Consider the following 24,419-nt stretch of genomic DNA (forward strand, 5'->3'; position numbering starts at 1 on the left):
AGTTAAGCCGTGGTGTGCTTTGATACCTAGACCAATTACTATAAATTAACAGCACACATCATCATCAAGCCCTAGGTGCTAGTCTGTCTGTTGGCTGACCATTGACCAAGAGAGGCTGAAGTATGGATCTTCTTGGTCCTGTAGCTGCTTCTGCATGTTCAGATTTCATCAGTGGCCATGAAACTTTTGTTCCAGTTGCATTTGATTAGCTTGCAAGTTATTCTATAGAACTCGCACCTTGAATTGCCCCCATTATCCATGCCTGTGCTACCTCCAGATTGGCTTTGAGGCTATATGTAGTGAACTCTAGGGAACATCAGCTGTCCACTTACTAAGAGGAATTTCTTGCTGGGAATGTAAGGCAGTGCCTTCCATTTTATTTCCTGGAAGCAGTTCAAAGAGGCAGCTTTGCTCTATGAAACCTTTAATAGTCGGAGATCTCTATTTTTATTGTTTTTATTTGTATTATAGTGGCAACTACAGGACCCAACCCCCATCAAGATTCTATTCTGCTGGAGGCTATCTGAGCACATGGGAAGAGAGAATCCATGCCACAAAGAACTTATAGTCTATCTACATGATACAATCACATTCCCTTTCTTCTACCCTTTCTCCTCTTTTTACAGGAAGGGAACTGAGGCCCAAATCGATTAAATGATTTGCCAAGAAAGTCTGTGACAGAGCTGGGATTTTAATCCAGATCCCACCCCAGACTTTAGGACGATGTGTGAAACACAAGGCCGTCCTTCCTCGCTCCTTACATGTTAGTTGGGTGGGAGTGCCTCCAGATTTAAATTTGAGGGCCTTAGGGGCTAGGCATTGTCAGTGAAATGCCCTCGACTTTGGGATTTCTCCTATTACTTTTCTGACAGATGCCTGAGTTTGTTGACTTTCAGGGCACAGTGCAAGGCCTATGCATTTTTAAATCCTCTTTGAGAAGGCAGGTTGACTGTTCAGGTGCTCTGGGAGGGAGCTATTGGGCTGATGCGGGGGGAGCCTCACTATAAAATGGTCATTGTGTGTATTTAAAAGATTGATTGATATGTGTGCACAGAGATTTGGAAAGGCATGTTTAAAAAAGCTAGATAAATATATAAAATAAACTCCCACCCACAGCCAGGTCCAAGAAGTAAGTTTTGTATTTGGGAAAAGACCAGTTTTAGCTTTATATCAAAGTTTTCAATTTTAGCACCTTTGCCTGGCAAAGCGAGTCATCTAGTCCTTAAGAAATGAGCAGGAATCCAGCCATATGGAATTCCTTCCCTAGAATTAATCCCCAGGGATCTTCTTTTGCTGGTTGCCAAGAGGGAGTGTAGATGAAATGCTGCCAACATAGTTAGGACTGACCTCTCTGTTGAGATTAGAGATTTACTACTATTCTTAACCTGCTCAGATCAAGTAAAAAATTGACATTGGCTTGACAGTATGAAATAAGTGTTAACGAAAAATATCACGTGGAGAGTAAAAGATGACTAATGCTTCTATCTGTAAGAAAATCACATTCATTTCAAGGAATCAAAAGGCAACTGGAGGGACTTATACCACAGATGGCTCTGGCCCATCTTACCATACATCTAGTTTCTTATCCTAGTTACTTGGATACAAATTTCTGTGACCTGGATAACTGGAAACAATTCAATATAGACTTTGTAACAGGGTATTCACAAATCATGGGGGAACTAACAATTAAATCAGCCTCCTCTTACTCTGTTATTCTTTAATTCCACCCACCTCATGCAACTATTGAGCTGAGATGAGGAACAGTGCTGATGCATTTGTCATCATAGGCGATATAGCAATCACCGTGTTCATTTCTCCTTTGGAAGGTTTAAGAAAGGGCTGAATGGCCAGACTGGCTTCTCTGAGCTATTTTAGACTCTGATTCACCCTCTAGGTTGACGTGCTATATTAACACTAAATATGATGAATGAATTGTTACTGGAAGCCAGGGGAGTAAAGCTTCCCATACGGCTGAGATCAATATTGGGCTGTGTCCTGTAGGTTTTATTCATACAAAGCTCCCTTTGAAGGCAAAGGGACGGTTACCTCTATGAAGAGTGAGTAAACACCAGATAAAGATCTCAATGGTACAGAGAAAAATTTTAGTTCTCAGGTAGTATCATTCTTGTTTGCTTTAAAAAAAAAAAAAAAAAAAAGCTTTTTCAATTTAAAAAAATCTTTTGGCAGAAAGAAAGTCCTCTGGCCTCAAAAGATTTGGAAGAATTATTGCTGCTGTTTTCTGTCATGGTGATTTACAGCTATTTGCTATGCATTGGAACAACTTTTATGTTGTGACCTCCAAACTCTTCTTTGGCCTTTATTCAATTATCCCTACATGATGCATATAATGCAAGTGCAGTTTGAAGAACAAATGCCTTCTTGGGAAACATCTGAAGTGCCTGGAATCAATAAATAGCCTGGCCTTAGCCTGGCCTGTAGTTCACTCTAGAGTTTCCGTGCCCTATAAGGACTATCACTAGCTGTTGCAACTGCAGTTGTGGCTGCTCTGCAGAGCTTACAGGGGCTCAGCTGCATAGCTGTAGCTGCACCATTGTAGCACTGCTAGTGCAGATGCTCTGAGAGTATGTCTTCCTCATGTGGAAGAGCAACCTGGTCAGGGTTGATCTTCTGGGATTCGATTTTGTGCATGTAGCAGGGACGTGTGAAATTGAACTATCTGGGGTTGGCATTGACCCCTGTACTCCTCAATATCGCAAGGAGTAAGGAATGTTGACAGGACAGTTTCTCTCATTGACCTCTTTCTGTGAGGAAGTCCAGATAAGTTAATTGTGGGAAAGTTGATTCTAGCTATGCAATTGCCATAGCTGGAATTGCATATCTACAATCGATCTTAATGTCTAGTGTAGACCTAGCCTCAGTCTATGGGAAAGAACTCTTCCATTGACCTAATTACTCTTGCCCCCGTGAATGCAGTAGCTATGTCAGACTCTTAGATGTTTAAAAGCAGTTCACTTCTAAAGAAGGGAGAGTCGAAGTAGCCTTTGCAACCTTTCTGCCCCTCAGTCTCTTCTGCTGCTGCAGCCAGGCTCAGGTCCCAGTGCCATTTATAGATGTCTCCAGTCTAGTGGAAGGCTTTGTACACTCTAGAATATATGTTACCTATATGAACAGCACTAAGCAGTTTTCTAGCTGGAGTTGCATATCTCAGATCGACTTTTTAGCCTAGGATAGACCTAGCTTAATACTTTTCTCTTCAGTCTTGGTAGCAGCTATCATTGCAAACAGTTTTGTATATTTGCGTGACTGAGAGGCTTTGTTTGCTAACAAGAAGCTTATTCAGAGCTTCACCTATGAAACCAAGTACAAATAAGGAGAAACTGCCAAAAGAAGTAAGACTCCGGGTGAGCTTCAGCATTAAGTAGCAAATGGCAGTGAAAACTCTTGGTTCTTCTCCTTATGCCACCAGTGACAGCCGAAGTGTCCTGGGATTTCTTAACTAGTGTACGTGTACTCCTTAGCGTGAGGGCTAGGTAATCTGAGGCTTGGTTATTAAACTCTGGTGAAAATTGTTACAGAAACAAAGGCAACAGCTAAATATCACCACTGAAAACCAACAGGGAAAACTGATTTTTGGTGAAACCCTGCAGTCCCCCTGCAAGCAAAATTCCCATTTAAGTCACCTAGGGTTTTGTCAGTGTGTGTACCACAGAATCAAGCCCACCCTTCCCCGCCTCCCATGAGTAAAGGAGGGAATAACTTGAACCTATGCCCTAAGTAGCTGCGTCCCTGTCTGTTGAAGAAACTGACAGAATTCCTAATTTTAGGAGGAGTAGTGTTTGGCCTTAATTATTTTTCTCTAGAGACTCTGTAGGTAGCAGCAGTTTTTGGAACAGCTTGTGTATTTGTGTGCTTGAGAGACTTGTTTTTCTAATAAGGAATTTATTCAAAGTTTCACCTATGCAACCAGCTATAAGGTGAAACAGCAAAACCCACTGAGATACTACCTGAGCTGCAACATTAACTAATGGATGATAGCGAACACTCTCTGGTCTTCCACTTATTCCACCAGTGATAGTTCTGGTGTCCGGACTCCCTTAGCTGGCCTGTGACATAGAGGACAGGGCATGGAAAAGAGTTTGTTGGAGGGTATCTTTCACAGGTTAAAGACAGCTCATTTAATCAGCACTGCCCCCAGGGGGAGCTGCATGGTTCAAGGGTTTTGTGGTGGGTTACACAGCTGTGTGCTGACTGTGACTGAGAGCTGCTGCGCTCTGACAGCTCTCTGGTTGTGTTTAGGGAAGCGTTGTTGATCTGAATTTACTTCCAGAGGAAAATCCAACACCACAGTTTACACCTTTGTTTTCAGTCTCACCAGAGATTCCATAAACTTCAGAGATTAAATTGTTTTTTCAGCCATAAGTGATGTCCTTCCAGATGATTACTGAAAACCATTGGTAGGTCAGTGTGGGAGAAACACCGACCACACTGTAGCTCTCCAGTAGATAAGTAGTGGTTCAGTGCCACAAATAGGTTGGAAAAGTTATCTACGCAGAGAAACCATCCGACTATCCAAAAACAATGAGAAGTCCTGTGGCACCTTATAGACTAACAGATATTTGTTAGCCTATAAGGCTAGTTGGATAGTCGGATGTTAGCCTATAAGGCTAATAAATATCTGTTAGTCTATAAGGTGACATAGGACTTCCTGCTGTTTTTGAAGATACAGACTAACAGGGCTACATCTCTGATACTTGCCAACTATCCAAGTTTATCCGTCCTGTACTTCATTGGCATAGGAGCTGGGATGAATTTCTGGCTGGTACTGCTGGCTCTACTTCCTCTCTCACTGTACAAGGTGGTACCAGTTGGGAGAGGGGGTTGGATGGACCACAGAGCTTTCTGGTCTTGGTACAGAAGTGCTATCAGGGTCTGTCTACTCTGCAATTAAACAATTACAGCTAAGCTATGTCAATTGACTTGGGTTTCCAAATCATGGGTGAGGGGCTGTTTAATTGTAGCATAGACATTCTGGCTTTGGTTGGAGCCCAGGCTCTTAGACCTGGTGAAAGTGGGTGAATGTGTCCCAGAGCCCAGGATCTCCCCTGGTCCTAGCAGTCTATGTTGCAATTAAACATTCCCTTAGTCTAATCCCTGTGAGCCCAAGTCAACCGGCACCAGCCAGATGCCAGTGTTTAGGTGTAGTGAAGACATACCCGAAGAAGCTGTTGCCAGATGGTTTAAGCTAGAGGCTACTGTGAGATGTGCAGGGGCCCAATGGCCATCCCAGAAATAGGGGGAGCACACCAGTCTCTTAGTCGTGCTGTGTAATCGTGGCATTATTAGCACATTTCATGACTATCAGTCCTGCAAATAGAAGAGGTCTGTCTCTCTGACCCAGCTCGAAAGGGCGGTGCTTGTTGCCTCATGAAAAACGCAAAACTTTTCACGGCCTTGAGAGGACTAAATGCATCTAGGTTTATGATGTATGTTTTTATTGTTTTTTTTCTTCATAAATGAGTGTTTTACATTGCCAAGAGTGACTTTAAATGGTGACTATGTAAACTGGAGCTGGGCTCTTCATTATGAAAGGGAACATCTGTAATTGGAAGCAGCTGACATTCAACCCATCTCTGCTATTGCTGGGTATAATCTAACATGAAGCTATTCCAAAAAAGCTGTATATAAGTCCTACCTACAGGTGCCAGTCTATAATTCCAGCCATAAGCTGGAATCAGCTGAAGACTGTTATATACACAACTGTTGTTTTCCCCTCTCTCCCTGCCAGCTGAAGTGAACACCATCAATGAGAGTACAGAAATCCTTCACCTTAGCCCTGCAGTCACGACGGAGTATGTTGGCGAAAAGACGGAGAAGACACTGGAGTTTTGTGACCGCTCTTGTGAAGAGCTGGGAACAATGTTCACTGAGCTCACAGGGTTGCGCATTGTAGTTAACAATTTAGTTGATAACCTTCAAAAAGTGGTAGGTATTCCTGGACTTAAGAAGCAAAAGCAACAGAAAGTCAATTATAGAATGTTGTCTTCCCCTGTCCCTTTGGTTAAATGTCTATAAAGATGGAGAAGTTAAGGCTCAGGGAGTCCTATGTTTTCAGAGGTGGCTATAATTGATTTTGGGGCCTGACTATGACACTTGGGCGTGATTTTCAGTTCACAGGTTTAGAGCAACATTTTCTGGAGACCCGGCCTTTGAAAGCTATTTCAGATCTGATCATCAAAAATGCAAGCACCCAAAAATATAAATCATATGTGTACTATATATCCATATATCTGTATATTCATATCAATACATATTACATATATAATTTATATGTTTGTTTATCATATCCACATATTATATGTAAGAGGCAAAAAATGCAAGTGAATTTTATCTTTTTATCTTTCATTGTAAAAACGTGTAGTTGCTTAAAATCTGCCTCCTTTCTAGATGTGAATCGTATTTATACTTTCTTAACAAAGTTTTAATAATTTTCTGCATGTCACAGAAGTAGAATTATTTTCCCCTCTGAAGATGAGGAACTATGTAAATTGGGTGCAGTGGGGCGGGACCTTTAGATTAGATTAGATCAATTAGATTTTATTGAGCACTATGTAATCATGATTATAATATTAGGTGACAGAATTGCACTCTGTAGTACGGTAATTGAATTGTGTTTTTTCTTCTTGGCTAATGTATATGAATGCATAAAAATGTAAGTTTTGAATCACATACGAAAGTCAGGTGATTGAGCTATAGTTTCTCTGGTTTTTGATTCGAGACACTTTGGTGACTGGTGCAAGCACACACCATTTATTTATTTATTTATTTATTTAATTTGTTTACTCTTTCAGTCTGAGGAGAACCAGATTATGTGGGAATTGATTGGGCCTAACAAAACTCTGAAGAACCAGTCGCTCTGCTGGCAGGATGGCCGTGCCTTTGCAGATAATGAAAACTGGGTTGTAGATAGCTGCACCAAATGTACCTGTGAGGTAAGACTATAAAAGTACTCCCCTTCTTTCAGAATGGGCAGTGGACTGAATCCAGGTGGGCTGCTCAGTCCTGTTTCAGCATTTAACATTTATTCAGGGCTTGATCCAAAGCTCACTGAAATCCATAAACCGGCTCCCCACTGTCTTCAGGAGGTTTGGATTTGCCCCTCGGTTTCTAACAGACTTAGATTTAGAGAACTCAGTTCTCTGTAGACTTAGATTGGTAACTTGCTTGGTATTAAAATATTTCCTTTTACAACCTCATTAAACAAAATATTTTTGTCTTTTACAATGATGATGAGCAAAATCTCTTCAGTATATGGGTAGAACTTTCACTGACTACCTAGATTTGCCTGTATTTGAACACAAATACATGCCACTATAGTAACAGAGAGGAAGCCGTGCTAGTCTATATACTATCAAAACAAAAAAGCAGTCCTGTAGCACTTTAAAGACTAACAAAATAATTTATTAGGTGATGAGCTTTCGTGGGACTGACCATTTCTTCAGATCATAGCCATACCAGAAGAGACTCAATATTTAAGTTTTTTTACATATTTACACACCAATATGTTATGCTTTTTGTATGTAGAATTCTAAAACTGTGTGCCATCAAATCACCTGCCCAGCAGTGTTTTGTGCCAATCCATCATTTATTGAAGGTGAATGCTGCCCTGTCTGCTTTCATCGTAAGTACTTAACACAAGGAAAATCCACCCATCTGGCAATTTTTAAAAACTTACTTTACGAAGGGTTGGGAAAGGGTTGAAAAAACACTCTGCCAAAGAATCAACATTTTTAAAGTGTCAGGATAATGAGATTTAACTGCATTTTCCCTACCTACACAGTCCAATTTCTCATTGTGTTTCCTCTGCTCTTCTTTCCTTTTCTTACTATCTGGTTAAATTAGGCTGCAATCAGAGTAGATTACTGTGCCTGCCGTTCCCCTATAGAATGTGGTTTAGAATGTGGGAATGTGGGATGGGTCCATTTTGATTTGGTTCCCAAAGTTTGTGAATGCCCGGAACCAGAGATTAGGTCCGCCCATTTAAGAGGTCAGTTCTCAGATCTAAGTTAACAAAATGTGAAGGTATTCAGATTCAGGGATCTGAACAGGGCCAATCTCTAACTGTGGTTTTTTTTTTAATGAAGTTCTCTAACTTTCCTGAGAGAGATTAAAAGAGAAATCACAACCAGAGATCTAAACAGCAAAGAATAAGTTATAACAAAAAAGACATGTGAGAACAAAACCCATATGATAAAAGGGACGGAGAGCATTAAGCAGGTTTTGTGGCTTCTGATCTGCAGCCAAAGACAGTGAAGATGGTTGGTCTCCATGGTCTGAGTGGACAGAGTGCTCAGTGACCTGTGGCTCTGGAACACAGCAGCGAGGAAGGTCATGTGATGTCACCAGCAACACTTGCATAGGCCCATCCATCCAGACAAGAACGTGTAGCCTGGGCAAATGTGACAATCGAAGTGAGTAGATTGTCTCTCTGTCTCCTTATTAACATTACCTCTGCTTCTCCCTTTCTTATTATAAAACAAGAAGAATCCTTGCCTGGATTTCCCATCCACTGGTAGGGTGCATCTACACGAGGAACTAACTTTGACGTTAACTTTGAAGTTAGCCACTACATCAAAGTAGCCAGCAGAGAGTCTACACACACACTTTCCGTTACTTTGAAGAAGGGAGCCCAACTTTGAAGTCCTTACTCCATTCCTGGGAATGGAGTAGTGGCCTACTTGGAAGTTTAACTTTGAAGTAGGGTGTGTGTAGACGCTCTACTTCGAAGTTGCTTACATTGAAGTTCGAAGCAACTTCGAAGTTACTTTTGTAGTGTAGACACAGCCATCGTCAGAACTGTATATATTTTAACGCTAATTTTGTGTGTTAGTATACTTGTTATTATCAAGACATATTTTCATTCCTTTATGCCCCCATCTAATACTCCTCACCCTTTTTTGTCAATCTAATATGCCTGTGTGCTGTCTAGCTTTTCATCTGTAAAAGGAAAGATTCTAGCTAGTAGGGTCTCTTGCCTTGAGTCAACACAGGTATGTGATACTGGCTTCTGTGCAGGGGCAGCTAATTTCTTGTGTGTGTCATTGACCCATGATTCTTAGCACAGTCCTTAATCACAGAAGTGTTTAGGACATGGGGAAGAAACACCTGCACTAAGGGATTATTGAAAATTCTTGTAAAATACTAAGAGATTGTAAATTTATTGTACCTACAAGACCGGCTAAAGGAATGTTGGTCATGATCACGTTCGATGACTCCTGAACCACTGTTTCAGACAAATATTTTCTAATGTCTTACAACACATCTGTTTTTAAATCCCATGTCCTCTTAATGGAGGTACTTGAACATCTCCTTTAGTCCTGTGTTGGTGATTGTTTGTAAGTAAGCTAGTCTCTGACATCTGAACCCAAAGGCTGGGTTTTGTACCAGATAGTAATAAAGCGTGGGACAGCTGTTGTCAAATGGGGAAAGCTTTGTTGCAGAGCTAGGTTCACAAGTGAATTTCTATTATGGCCTCAGATGGGACAAGGACTTCTTTATAGTGTGTATTCTTGGGTGTTTTTCCTTCTCTGTTAGTACGCCAAGATGGTGGTTGGAGTCACTGGTCTCCTTGGTCTTCCTGTTCTGTGACCTGTGGAGTAGGCAACATCACTCGCATCCGTCTCTGCAATTCCCCCATCCCACAGATGGGTGGGAAAATGTGTAAAGGAAGTGGCCGTGAAACGAAAGAATGTGAGGGAGTCCCATGTCCAAGTAAGTGCATGGGCTGAGCCCTGAAGTGAAAGACAAATACAACTGTACTCCAAGGTGGGAGACTCTAAATTATAATAATCAGTGACTCAGGATCTAACCTGGAGCCTTGGAAATGGACTTGTGTAAGCATATTATATGTGGTCACTTGGCTCTCTGCCTTTGCTTTGATTTTGGGGACTGTGGAATTGGATTTATAAAAGAATACTCAGAAGCCCTGTGGTCTTGTGGGTTGAATATCCAATATCTGGGGTTCTACGTATGCCCTTGCCTCAATGTGTAACCTTTTGCAAGTCAGTACAGTAAATCCTCGAAATACATGTCTTCAAGTTGTGCGTAACTCGCTTTAATGAGAGTTAAACACCACTTGAAGCTGCTCTGCAGCTGTCAGCTTGCCTAGCTGCCCTTCTCCCTGCCTTCTCCCAGCCACGAGGCTATCAAACAGCAGCGCGGTTTCCAGCTCTCCACTGCTTGCAGGACCTGGGAAACTGACCAAGTCATGGCTAGTCAGTTTCCTGGGTCCTGCAGGCAGGGAGATGGGAACCAGGCTGCCTCCTGGTTCCCAACTCCTCACCACTGGTTGGCTGGCCCAGGGAGACAAAAAGCAGGCTGCAGCCTGTCTCCCATCTCCCCTCCAACATTCATGAAAATTTTGAGTTACGCGGGGGTTGCAGGAACGCAACCCCAGCGTAACTTGAGGGTTTACTGTGGAATCATAAAAGTGGAAGAGACCTCAAAGCCAGTCCCCTGCATTCACAGCAGGACCTAGCACATCTACATCACGCCCGACAAGAATCACACAGGGCTAGCAGATGATGGTTTTGATCCATTGACCACTGGATTATGGGCCCAGCATGCTTCTGCTGTGCCACTCTGCTCCAAAAGCCAACCAGCCAGGCACCACCAGGAGATGAACCTGGCATTTCCAGGTACTTTAGTATGCCTCTTGGTGCCTTAGTTCACTTCTTATCCTGCTGATTTAGCTTAGCGGGGTGTTTTAAGGAAACTAGCCAACAATTGTGTTATCTGAGGCTTTACAAGCTTCTTAAATTGTTATTTGGGGTTAAAACTGAGAATTTGGAAACCTTTCCTCCTTTAACTTAAAGGCATATTTCCAAGGATAATTCAAACATGCAATAACAGAGAAACATATTTGCTATCTAAAGGGAATCCCATGCTATGTATTAGGAACAGAAGAATCTCCCAAAAGTGAGGCTGGTATAATTATTTGCCATATATGTAATATACACATATAACTGATATATATATTTAAATCTTTCCCTGTCCCCATTGCTTTCTTTTCTCAGAGTCAAGTTATATTTGTTTTTCAATCTAACTTTTCCCTGCTCAGTTTCATCCTGTTTTTTTACAGTATTTTTCTCTCTCCTTTTCTCCATTCAGTTTCTCCAGTCTATCATAGAATATGAACCCAAGTATGCTAAAGAGAAAGTTGAACTTTTAATACACAGTATATCTGAGTGGATTCAAAAACAGTCTAAATAGATTTACTCATCTCTGCCTGGGAAGGCAAATTACTGTAAGTGCCAGCATCAGCAGTGCTTTTTTTGTGCTGGTACTTGCTGGTACTGAATACCAGCACCTCAGCAACCCCAGCCATGGGACTGGCTGAGGGGAAGTGAGCTGAGTACTGGCTCCTCTTTTTATTTAAAAAAAAAAAAAAGAGGCATTATTTATTTACAGAGAACCACCAGGGTGCTTGGTGTTGTGTAAAGAATATGGGAAAACACAATCCCTATTCTGGGAAGTTAAGTCACGGTTCTCTTAGAATAGTTACATTAATAATGTAATTCTGGAGTAACTATACTGAAATCAGTAGAGTTGCACTGTCGTAGAATGTGCGTGAAACCAAAATAAGGCCCTGAGAAGACTGAGTTAGCTAGACGGTGCCACTTGGAATACTGAATGAGAGGAAAATCTGCAGGAGGTGTAGAGGACACCTGGGAGGTGTAGAGTTTCCTTCAAGTTTTGATAGAAGCGGTTTCCTAAAAAAGGAATCTGAATGAGAAAAAAAATGAGGTCACTGGCATCATATGGAAGGAAATCCCCAACTGCCGATAATTGAGCTGAGCTAGATCTTCATCGCAAAATATAAACAAAAGGCTTTCAGCAACAAGTACAAACTAAGGGGCTTTCAGCAGTGACGTGTGATTAGAAACGTCTGGTTCAGAATCGGATACAAACAAAGTGACTTCTCTGGATACCTCTGTCGTGGAAAAAGTCACAGAGCTCAGAACTGGCACGCAGGTCATATACTCGGTGTTCTCCGGTGCCCTATTTCCAGCACTTTTGAAAAGTAAAATAATAGGAGTTGTTTTGATAACAATCCCATCAGTGAACTTTGAAATTCCAGATGCATCAGTCAACACAAACTGCTTCTGAACACTTGAATGGGAAATATACCACAGGAAAAAGCATTATGTGCTGTCCTAAGCTGTCAGTAGTGACTAAAATAGCTGAAAAATTCATGCATTTTTCTGGAAATTATTGTAACCTCAATTTTCAGTTGTCCAGTTTCATTTCTTCCTCTGGGTACAGTTACAATCTATATGTGGCAAGAGAGCTACCTTTGTAGTACCAAATGTTCTTTAATGCATGATGCTCATGCTAATTTTTCCCTTTGTCCTGCGTGTTCCAGTTAATGGTAGGTGGGGTCCCTGGTCTCCATGGTCTGCTTGCACCGTCACATGTGGAGGAGGGATGCGTGAGAGATCTCGTCTCTGTAACAGCCCAGAGCCACAGTATGGTGGAAAGAATTGTGTGGGAGATGTCAAGCAACATGACATATGCAACAAGAATGATTGTCCAATTGGTGTGTATGCAGTGAGTGACCAGCAGTGAGCTATGCAGTTTGCAGTCTTTGTTATTGCTAGTTAATTATTTCCTGTCACGTGGATAGCAGCAATAACTGATATGAGGGAAAAACAGCAGAAACGTAGCACTTTAAAGACTAACAAAATTACTAACATGGCTACCTCTCTGTTACTATTGATACTAGGGAGTCTACATGTATGAAATATACTAATTCACTCCCCATTTCAGAAAAGGATTTACATAAATGCTTACATCTAATTTATATCAGCAAACTTTACGCATGCACTAAATGTTAAGCGTTATCCTGAATAAAATGCTTTCCTGAATCAGGGTCTCAGTATGCCATTAAGACAGTCAATTGTTTGTAGCAGTCCATGAACCAAAAAGGAAATGCTTTCATCTATAGTTGAAAATGCAAATATTTTTCATTGTCTGCATTCCATCATTTGTAGCTAGACACATTTCAATGAACGGAGAAAGGTTTTTCTTTAATAAGGTTTATGATTCTTTACTTTCTGCACTGTTGCACTTGTTTACATTTTGCTTGTGTTACGACAGATGGGTGTTTGTCAAACCCTTGCTTTCCTGGAGCAGAATGCAACAGTTACCCTGATGGGTCTTGGTCATGTGGCCCATGTCCGACCGGCTACCTGGGCAGTGGAATAATGTGTGAAGATCTTGATGAGGTATGCGTTGCTTCACTTGTCAATCAACCTGCAATATTTCCCTGAGGCTATTTGTACAACAGGCTCACTTGCTTCTTTCATCTTGCCTCTCTGCAGTGTATAGCTGTTCCAGATGTTTGCTTTAAGGTGAATCAGGTCCATCGCTGTGTGAACACGAATCCAGGGTTCCATTGCCTGCCCTGCCCTCCACGCTACAAGGGAAGTCAGCCTTTCGGGGTGGGTCTGGAGACTGCCAACACAGAAAAGCAGGTAAGCGATGTTGAAGAGAGGTCAATGGCTAGGACTATGATGGAAACAGAAATTTATCTAAGCATTCGAAATAAAAAGAAGTGTGGAAAAAATATTTCATAAACTTGGATGATAAACAAACAGCAAAGAGCCAGATTTTAAAATGTACTTAAACAGCAGTGGTTGCGGGCAGACACCTCGTGGGATTTTCACAAGCTCCTAGGTGACTAATTCTTACTTAAATCAATGGGCATGAGGTGCCAAGGTGTTTTGAAAATCACAGTTGGCGTCTGTTTGTTCAATAGGTGCCTAAAATACCTTTAAAATATGGATGTTCCTAAATGTGGATTCAACTTTTCTATTAATATAACGATGCACTGGATCTGATTATCCACAGCTCGTCATGTTGTTCAAAATAAGTATAAAATGATACAAGGCCAGATTGGTGATCTTGTATGTCCAGACTTTGCAATCTCTTTCCATTGGTGTGAAACACTACTTAAGATGCAATGCAGTGAAGAGTTAGGATGATTATCTTGAAAAAAGATACCACAGTAACTGCTGGATGTCCTCAAACATGTTTAAAGATCTTGTTTTCTAAACACAAGTTGATCAAGATGTATGTGAGTGTGGAGGGGTGGGGGAAAGGAGAGGAAATGACACAGAAGAACGTTTTCTTATGGAAAATTAAGGCAACTTCCTTAAAAAAGCTGCCATGAGACTTCATCGGTCTCCTCTTATTGAGCCATGCTGTAGATAACGCAATATGGCTGTGTCGACATTACCTCTCTACTTCGAAGGGAGGATGGTAATTAGGGTGTTGGGAGTTTACAAATGAAGCGCTGTGATGTATATGCAGCATTTCATTAAGCAAATTCCCCCCACGTGACAACTTCGAAGTTTTAAACTTCAAAGTGCTGGCTCGCACCTAGTCGTGGCTCACCCGCTGGTATTTCAAAGTGCTGCGCCAACTTCAACGTGCTTTTACGCCTCAAAATTTTGAGGCGTAAAGGGACTTGGAAGTACCCTGGGCTTAACAAAGTGCTGCATATACACCACAGCACTTCATGAATAAACTCCCAACCCCCTAATTACCATCCTCCCTTCGAAGCAGGGAGGTAATGTAGACAAACCCAGTGAGAAGTGTAAATGTACAACACCTGTTAAAATTAATCCACTCCAAACTTAACACGAAAAACAAAAGAAATAAGAGGGAAGTGACAGTAAACTTGCTGACAGGAAGCTAAAATCCATTTGGTTGCTTCTCCGATTTAAGAAAACAATAACAAAATGCCAGCAGGTACACTTAGACCTATTCTTCCTAAGATCAACACTTCAAAGGAAGTGGGTGTGTGCAGTTTTTCCTGTCCATAGTGAGAATTAATGGCTGCCCAGGGAATGCAGATATAATTACAAAAACCTTGAACTAATTGTTTAATCTATTTATTGAGTAATGTCCATTTTTGTCTGTGGTTATGCTGTTTTTTTATTGCCAGTTATCTCTGATTGTCAACTGACAAAAAATGTGTGGCTTATTCTGCTCAGTAAAATAAACTATTGTTTCTACAGTCTTTTGACCAAATTTTTTTTAAAGTGTCTAAATTCAGGCATCTAAATAACTGTGTTGGTTTTCAAAAGTGCTGAGGGCCTAGAAGCTCCTACTGATTAAGTCTGAATGCATATGATCTATTCTTGTAGGTGTGTGAACCTGAAAATCCGTGCCAAGATATGACACACAGCTGCCACAAATCTGCAGAGTGCATCTACTTGGGCCATTTCAGTGACCCTATGTACAAGTGCGAATGTAGAACAGGCTATGCTGGGGATGGACGCATCTGTGGTGAAGATTCTGACCTGGATGGTTGGCCCAACGGCAACCTGGTCTGTGGTGCCAATGCTACGTACCATTGCATGAAGGTAAGCAAGACGGGGTAAAAAAGTCCTGATGTCCCAAACAATTTTTTTTACATAGATAAGGATACTTCTTTTCAGTATAAAAGTGGTGATGGTTTCTATGTAGCCTTCCCTGGTAAGATATCCCCTCTTTCTATGAGAGAGCATACAAGGTATGTTCACTTACATCTTAATGGAATCCTGTATCTCACTAGCTCTCAATTATCCTATCCTGCAAAATGTTTAATAGGAAAAAGATGGCTCTGTCCTGAATTATTTTTTCTCCCAAGCTGTCAGCCCCCTCCACTTGGTAGCAATATTCTTTTTCTCTTCTGGGAGGTCTTCTTGGGAACCACTTGAACCAGTTCTGGGGGCTGTTATTTGAGAACCACTCAAGCATTACTTGCAGGAAAAACTGTTCTCTAAAGAGCTGTCTAAGAAGACCAAAATGATGCAGTCACCAAGATTCAGCTGGAGCTTATGTACTGGTAGCCAAATATTAATCATGTTCAAACACAGAAGACAGGGTCTGTGGGGTATTATGCCAGAAGTGTGCCGATCTCTGTAACCATCCCCACTTGTGACTTGCTGCACCCACCACTCAACAACAAAGGAGGACAGTAGGATTGCAGTGCAGTGGTCATGCTGATAGAGGGGTAGATGGAGCAGGGCTGCTGAGATAGTGGAGAAAGGGTAGCTGGTGCTCAGGATAGTTGTGCCTGACACCATAGGTGAACTGGGTCTCTGTGCAGAAAGGTGCTTAAGCTTGAACTCAACTGTAAGCACTTGAGCAGTCCCACTGAAATCACTACACCGTTGACATGCTTATGTTAGGCAAATGTTTAAGCACTTTGCTGAGTTAGTCTGTATGCAACAGCATTGGCTGCAAAGGCCTGTGGGTGGCACTGCTTTTTGTTAATTTCTCTGTTCCAGTCCAAAGTGTGACCTTCCATTTCTGCCCTCTGCCATATTAATAATCACAGGTCCTTAATTTTCTTGAGAATTGTCTTGAGCAATGATATCCTCGGCTAGCACCCTGACAATGGCCACAAAACCAAAAGATCCTTGACAAGTCCTCAACTAGCACAATAGGCAAACATGTGAGTAACTTTACACAGAGACTAACAGCATTTGAGTTAAGAGCATTAATCAGGGAAAAAACTTATCCAAGTATAACCACATTAAAGTCAATGGCATTACACCAGGAATGATTTTGGGTGAGTGCCTTATTAACCAAAAGGGAGTATTAGACCCTTGCTGCACACTGGTTTCAGATGCTGAACTTTCTCATGCTGCCTGCTGTCAGCTCAGTGTAGGTCGGGCCAACTCATCATTTGCAGTTAATAGATTCTTTTTGCTGCTTGTCATCAGGACCTGCAACATGTTGACTCAAGATGCAACATAAAATATCCGCTTTCATTAAGAGCATATCATGTTGAACACATTTATAGGAGGCTGCTTCCAAAGGTTCAGTCTTTTCTTTCCATAACACGTATATTAATTTTATAGAGACAATGTTTGATTAAAAAGGTCCTTTAAAAATAGAAAATATTTGCAAGTAGAGGCACTCACTGGAAACTATCTTGTTTAGTAATTTTCTTTAAAAAGATCCTTTCGCCTCCATCTGTGATTGAGAAATAACTTGTTTCAAACAAAATAATTTGAATTATAAATTTACTTTTAGTTCTCACTAAGTTTTTGTGTATAGGCATGTTTCCTCCAGAATTCCTGTACTGAAAAATGAAACATTACCATAAATATGACACTTTGGAGGCTATCGTTGGGTCAGGCATTCAGGGATCATAAGTGTATATTAAAAAGATGTCTTAAAATTTGGAGGTTCCTTTTGATAATCATCCAAAAACTGTAATGCTTTTTCCTCAACTTATCTAGATAAATAGACTCTCTTGATCTTGAAAACTTGGACTAGAAATCTCGTGAGAATAGACCTTTCCCTGAGATTTTGGCTTATCCTTTGCTGACTCTGGGTAAAAATATACATGCTGTAAGAACAATATTTCTGTAGTGTTTTGTCATGTCCAGTTCTGGTTTCAAGCGGAAGGGAAAAAAATGAAAATAAGTGAAAAACAGTAATGGGAACAATTTTGAACCTCAGAAAATGTTGTGATGTAGGAAACAGTCAATAGTTTGAGTGGCTTTCTACATTTTACTCATTCTTTGTCCTACAGCAGAATGATGATCCAGTGTAAGACATAATTTTTGTAATAGCATGAGTAATTTGCCATTGGAACAATTTACCAAGAATCCTGGTGGATTCTCTATCACTGAAAATTAGATGTTTTTCTAAAATATCTACTGTAGGAATTAATTCGGAGAAATGTTATGGTTAGTGTTATACAGGAGGCCTGACAAGATCCTGAAAGTGGTTTGTTCTGGCCTTGGAATCTGAGAATCTGTCTTCCCAAACTGTAGTAATTTAAAAGAAAATAGAAATTAAATGTTAGATCATTGTTTCACTTTTCAATTTAAAAAGCCCATGTAGTTATTGCAAGAGATACTAGGTCCTTCAGTCACCAGATTCTGCCCTTTTGCACCAGTGTGATGTCATTCAGGTATATTGATGTAACTGCAGTGAATTAAGTAAAATTCTTTGACAATAGTGAGAGCAGAATTTGCCTGCATGTGTTAATTTGAGTAATTGCTTGCTTGAACTGCAATTTTTGAAAAATCTGTATGTCTTTTCTTGCCTAATCCAGAAAACTTCACTTGGAATAATCTGTTTTTGCTCAGTTTAATGCAAAATGGAAAGAGTACGTTTGTCTTTTATTTTCAAAATTCTTGGGAGTCTAACTGTACAAAAAGGGGACACGTTCCAAAACAACTACCCAGAGTCTGTCTTTTTTGCATGAGCTTTCTGTATGACAGACTATGGCTGAAGATCATCCTTTTAGCTTTCATCTTTATTCTTCAGGCTAAAGGCAGCCACAGTCAACCACATTATATTGTAATCCCCAAAATTCCTTCTCAGATGGCCGTAAAGAGTTGATTTGATTCTTCCTGTTTCTCTCTCTCTCTGTGTGTGTGTGTGTGTGTGTGTGTGTGTGTGTGTGTGTGTGTGTGTGTGTGTGTGTGTGTGTGTGTGTGTGTGTGTGTGTGTGTGTGTGTGTGTGTGTGTGTGTGTGTGTGTGTGTGTGTGTTTCCTTATCAGATGCTCTCAGATAAAATACACTCCAAGCATTCCTCCTAACAGAAGGAAGGTAGGGGAGTGGAATGATTTGCAACTTCATTCAATTTATTTTACAGCTTGAAAACTGGATGAACTAATATTTTTGGCAACAAACACAAAAATCTTTCAAACGTAGTTGTGACCAATTTTCTCAGCTATGTGTTCTATAGCCTTTGGTGGGTCCTAGAGTCTTCAAGCCCATGTTAAGACCCTGTGACATAACATAAAAATTATGTACTGATTTTTCTGTACAGGATAATTGCCCCCATCTGCCTAATTCTGGACAGGAAGACTTTGATAAGGATGGCAAAGGGGATGCCTGTGATGAAGATGATGACAATGATGGGGTCGAGGATGACAAAGTATGAGGTTTTTATTAATACTTTTTTTTAAATGTCTGTTATTATTTTAATGCAACGCCCAGTGAGTGAGTGTGTGTGCTGGGGGTCGGGGAGGGGGGCATTCAGTGCAGGATGAATGTGCCCTGTCTCTCAAGACACCCTTGTTTCTAGACCTAAGTTTTTAAGTCCACTGATTGGTTCTTTACTGTAGGGTGATGCCGCCTAGGAGTCTGGGTCTATAGGAGTCCTAAGATTCCACAGGGCCCTGGTAGTGAGGACTAGGCTCAGTGGGGATCCACTTGAAAGATGCTCACTGCTGAGGGGACAACAGCTAGTTCCTCCCTGAGCTACATCCTGCTGTGACTCCTGCAGTCCTAGCATAGTGGCTCCAGGAGGGCCTCTGGTTTCCTTGGGTTATTCTGATCCTGGAAGTGCTGATCTGCAAGTGGCATGCTGAATACCTGGATGTCTGCTTAAGTCTTGGTGTCTCCGACTCCTGCAGTCTGTGGGCTCTGGCAGCTGCTGGGCTGGAGCCTGCAGACTGTGTCCTTCCCCTCCAACAGCAAGCCCAGACTGAGCTGGGCTGCTACCACTTATACTGGTGTTACACTTCAGGCATGCCCATTAGGGACATGGGGCTTCTTAACCCGCTGTGGAATGTTAACTCTTCCCCATCTTGGATACATCCCGTCTCACTTGCTTACAAGAAATAATTAAGGACTGCATGGACCAGATCCTTAATTGCATTAGAGCAGCTTTTAACTGCCCTTTCTTCTCTCAGTTACCCCTGAGGGGTATCAATTGCCGCAGAGTAGAGTGGGATTATGGGGTGTGATGGTGACCTATGCATCCTTTCAATCCCCACCCTATTCTGTGCAGTGCTAGGTGCTCTGGGGGATCATCTTAGGGTTTTGGTATATTGACTGGAACGGGAGCTAGTTATCTGGTTTAAATAAAAATGACATTTGATTGCTCTGTCTGCCACTGAGGAGAAAATAATAACCAAAAGGGAATATGTGCTGTGTGCCTTCACATCCTGGATTTGATTCATAATGTCTGTAACTGGAAACTTAAAAAAAAATCAGAAGTCAACCAAGCATTTGAACAATATAATTTCTTTGTGTGTGCAGTTGCAGAAATTGTTGCCATCAGTTAAATTGTTCAGTGAAGTGACATTGAACTGATTATTCTTCTCTCTTTCAGGCACATTTATGCTTTGTTACCATATGGTAGTATCTGATAGAGCATATTTTGCCTTTCCTTTACATCACTTCTTAGAATCCCTGAAATAATGAAGTCTGGCTATGGCATTAAGACAGTTATTTGTCTTACTGGAAAAGGCTCACGCAATAACAAAATAGTCCAAAATATTCACCAGGAATTTCTCTTAAGATTCTTTGAGACTTAGTCCCCTCTCCACACACCTGCTTTGGGCCTGATCTTCCTGTACCTTGCACATTCATATTTGTACAAAGTGGGTGTCAGTTTGCCTTGAGCATTTTCCACCTTTGCTTCACAGAGGTGTAAATAACTGCACAAGGGGAAGGGCTAATCTCACTAGTGAAAGGCACATTTGTACATCAATTTAATGTGTCTTAGCTTCATTTTCACTTTCATTTCTGCCCAGGAGGAATAGGAGGGCCAGGAGATGGGGAAATACATCTTGACAAATGCACTAATGCCTCAGCCCACGCTGTGATGTATATTCTTAAACCCTTTGCTTTTGCCCACTAGGACAATTGCCCTCTTCTGTTCAACCCCCGTCAGTTTGATTATGACAAGGACGAAGTTGGTGACCGCTGTGATAACTGCCCGTATGTGCACAACCCTGCTCAGATTGACACTGATAATAATGGAGAGGGTGACTCATGTGCTGTGGATATTGATGGTGATGGTATGTTCTTCTTTGCTAAACTAGACAGCCACTGGTCCACAATTAGTTACGCTTCAGACCTAAGACTTTGCCTTGTGATCCATGAGGGGGCTGATTGTGTTCATATTGGAAGATATGTAAGGGAAGATCAAGGTCCACCAATCCCCATTCTCTGCATTGAACCCAGGACACTGATTATAGACTCATAGGCTATATCTGCACTGCAGTGATCTGTCGACAAAAGTCACAGTTGGAAGAGCTCTTCCAACATAACTTCTGTTGACAGTGTGCGATCACACACAACAGCAGATAAAAGTGATCTACTCTGTCGACAGAGTGTCTAGATTGCCTGGCCCTCTCGTCAGAACAGCCAACCAGAAGCACAGCAGATGGGGCTGCCTGGTGACCCTAAAGCCCTGTCTGTTGACAGAGGGCCATCCAGAGCATCCCCATGGCCTGTTTGCTGACAGATTCTGTTGAGAAAGGCATTCTGCTTTGTGGGGGAGAGGCAGAAGGCTGTCAATGAAAGTGCATACGGTCGACAAAATGCATTTTGTGTGTGAACGCTCCGTGTGTTTTTTATCAACAAAACCGTGGTTTTGTTGGCAAAACTCTCTAGCGTAGACATAGGCATGGACTTTTGAGACAGAAGGGATCATCATGTTCATATCAGAGTCTGACCTCCTGCACATTCCAGGCCAGAGAATCTCCCCAAGCATTTTGAAGTTTTCCCATCACTCACAATGTCAGGTTTTTATTAGAGCTCATCGGATCTCTGCATGAGCAGTGAGTGGAAAACATAGCCCTGTATATTTGGCTGAGACCCCCTATTTTGAATTTTTTTTGTAAAACTCTAGAAACCATATAGGCTACGTCTACACGTGCACGCTACATCGAAATAGCTTATTTTGATGTAGTGACATCAAAATAGTCTATTTCGATGAATAACGTCTACACGTCCTCCAGGGCTGGCAACGTCGACGTTCAACTTCGACGTTGGGCAGCACCACATCGAAATAGGCACTGCGAGGGAACGTCTACACGCCAAAGTAGCACACATCAAAATAAGGGTTCCAGGCACAGCTGCAGACAGGGTCACAGGGAGGACTCAACAGCAAGCCGCTCCCTTAAAGGGCCCCCCCCAGACACAGTTGCACTAAACAACACAAGATCCACAGAGCCAACAACTGGTTGCAGACCCTGTGCCTGCAGCATGGATCCCCAGCTGCCGCAGCAGCAGCCAGAAGCCCTGGGCTAAGGGCTGCTGCACACGGTGACCATAGAGCCCCGCAGGGGCTGGAGAGAGAGCGTCTCTCAACCCCTCAGCTGATGGCCACCATGGCGGACCCCGCTATTTCGATGTTGCGGGACGCGGATCGTCTACACGTGCCCTACTTCAACGTTCAACTTTGAAGTAGGGTGCTATTCCCATCCCCTCATGGGGTTAGCGACTTCGACGTCTCGCTGCCTAACGTCGATTTCAACTTCGAAATAGTGCCCAAGATGTGTAGCCATGACGGGCGCTATTTCGAAGTTGGCTCCACTACTTCGAAGTGGCATGCACGTGTAGGCGCGGCTATAATGTGATGGGAGAACTTCAAAACGTTCAGAGGGTCAATTCAGATAAGCACTGAAAAGTTTCAAGACCCAACTCTTATTCTATTATTTCTAACACTTTGGCATTTCAACCATGATAGAAATGCTTCAAGAACAAACTTTCTAAAAATTTTCAATGTTTTTTCTTCCACTTCTGGCCAAAACCAAGACCAGAGAGGCATGAACAACTAAGCAAACTCTAGAAACCATAATCCTAGTGCTATATCCTGACACTTGTGAGAACCTTGTCTTAACTTTTTTTTTTGTCACATGATATAATTTTGGAAGGAGAGGACTCTGCTGCAAAATGAGAAAGAAGGGTATCAGTTAAATATTTGGCAACATTGTAAAATTAATGATATATATGTTATGATAAGATGAACGCATTTAGCACTAAAACATACACTCATGCGATACATTGCTATGTAGAATTCCTCAGGAATTCCATTGCGATATAGTATTTACTACAGAGCATTACTCAAAACTTCTGGGTAGGTGGTTCCAGCTCTAAGCAATACAGCCCAAGTAATTTTAAGTGAAAAACCTCTTTTCTACTTTTTAGCAATACACATTTTCTTTAGGCTCACAAATATAAAAGGCTGAATTCTTAAATCCCATGCAGTCTTCATGGAAGCAAAACTTCCACTGAAATATACCTGGGTGTTTTTGCATTAGGAAGGAAAGCAGGATTTGGCCCCAGTCAGCAGGGCCCACACCCACTGAGAGCCCTGGGACCAGGTGGGAGGGGTCTCTGGCTCCATGCCCCAGAACAGATGCAGATGGGGAGGACCTAGGGCAGTCAGCCCTCAGTGCTCCCTCCTCCCTCCCAGCCACACAGAGCAGCAAAGTGGCAACACTACACCAGTTTGGAGGGATCCGGAGCTCAGGTTGCTGCCAGTGCCAAAGAGACAGCGATGGTGGTCAGAGCTCTGGGCCCCTTTGAAATGCCAGGTCCACATGCAACTGCCTTTTGCCTTGTGCCCTTCCCTCCCACCCCCTCCATCCTGCCAGTGGGCCTGCCCATAGTATGAAATTACAGTAGAACCTCAGCATTATGAACACCTCTAGAATGGAGTTTGTTGGTATGAGCAAAGCATGGTAGTTTTTCTTTCAAAAGTTTACAACTGAACGTTGACCTGCTATAGCTTTGAAACTTTACTGTGCAGAAGAAAAACACTTCTTCTAATCATCTTAATTTAAATTAAACAAACACAGAAACAGTTTCCTTACCTTGTCATATCTTTTTAAAACTTTCCCCTTGATTATAGTAGTCTACGTTTAACACGGTAATATACTGCATCTACTTTTTTTAAAAAAATCATTACCTCTCCTGCTGCTTGACTGCAGGTGTCTGGTTCCAAGTGAGGTGTGTGGTTGATGGGTCAGTTGTCACTCCAGTAACTCTGAGGTTCTGCAGTCCTCACTGGCCCTTTCATTTCTTATTGTGATGTCATAGTACAATAAAACTGAAGCAGCTTTCATGGAACAGCAAATAACAAGTACCATTAATAAAACCCACTTCTGACAGTCACATTCTATTTTTATCCTCAGACATTTTTAATGAACGTGATAACTGTCCGTACGTTTACAACACTGACCAGAGAGATACTGATGGGGATGGAGTGGGTGATCATTGTGATAATTGCCCATTGGTGCACAATCCTGACCAGGTAAACGCTAAGCCCTGTTGTGTGAGGAGTGATGGGTGGGAGTCTTTGCTCTTGACGTGGGCAATCTGAAGGCAACCTTCTACCTGCTTGTATTTAATGCTGACCTCAGAATAGGAGAGAATGTGTGAAAGAAATGTTTAAGAAGCTGAACAAAATTATCATTATGAATTGCATTACAGACCTCTGTTGAGTTCCCTGTCCTCACTGAGCTCTGCACTGTACAGACACGTAGTAAAGGACATTCCCTGCTGCAGAGAATGTATTGACTAAGCAGGCAAGGAAGAAGGGGACGTAGTGACAGAAAGGCTAATAGGCTTGTCCAGGGAAACACACCAGCTCCTCAACAGGACCAGCAATGAAGTCCAGGTTGTCTGGTTCTCAGGCCAG

The 24,419-nt window shown here is 41.9% G+C and overlaps 1 protein-coding gene across 2 annotated transcripts in view; it reads left to right on the plus strand.

Annotated features, from left to right (window-relative positions):
• The window catches only part of THBS2 (thrombospondin 2), a 49,365-nt gene that overhangs the window by 6,708 nt on the left and 18,238 nt on the right, over positions 1–24,419 (plus strand). For both annotated transcript variants that reach the window (XM_074988668.1, XM_074988669.1), the window contains exons 5-16: positions 5,747–5,943; positions 6,810–6,950; positions 7,543–7,639; positions 8,259–8,429; positions 9,553–9,729; positions 12,383–12,556; positions 13,117–13,244; positions 13,341–13,493; positions 15,171–15,389; positions 18,807–18,914; positions 20,628–20,787; positions 23,914–24,032. In XM_074988668.1, coding sequence (XP_074844769.1) covers positions 5,747–5,943; positions 6,810–6,950; positions 7,543–7,639; positions 8,259–8,429; positions 9,553–9,729; positions 12,383–12,556; positions 13,117–13,244; positions 13,341–13,493; positions 15,171–15,389; positions 18,807–18,914; positions 20,628–20,787; positions 23,914–24,032 — 1,844 coding nt within the window. The remainder of the gene's footprint in view (positions 1–5,746; positions 5,944–6,809; positions 6,951–7,542; positions 7,640–8,258; positions 8,430–9,552; positions 9,730–12,382; positions 12,557–13,116; positions 13,245–13,340; positions 13,494–15,170; positions 15,390–18,806; positions 18,915–20,627; positions 20,788–23,913; positions 24,033–24,419) is intronic.

The sequence above is a fragment of the Carettochelys insculpta genome, chromosome 3 (assembly GCF_033958435.1).
Source record: "Carettochelys insculpta isolate YL-2023 chromosome 3, ASM3395843v1, whole genome shotgun sequence".
Lineage (NCBI taxonomy): Eukaryota > Metazoa > Chordata > Testudines > Carettochelyidae > Carettochelys > Carettochelys insculpta.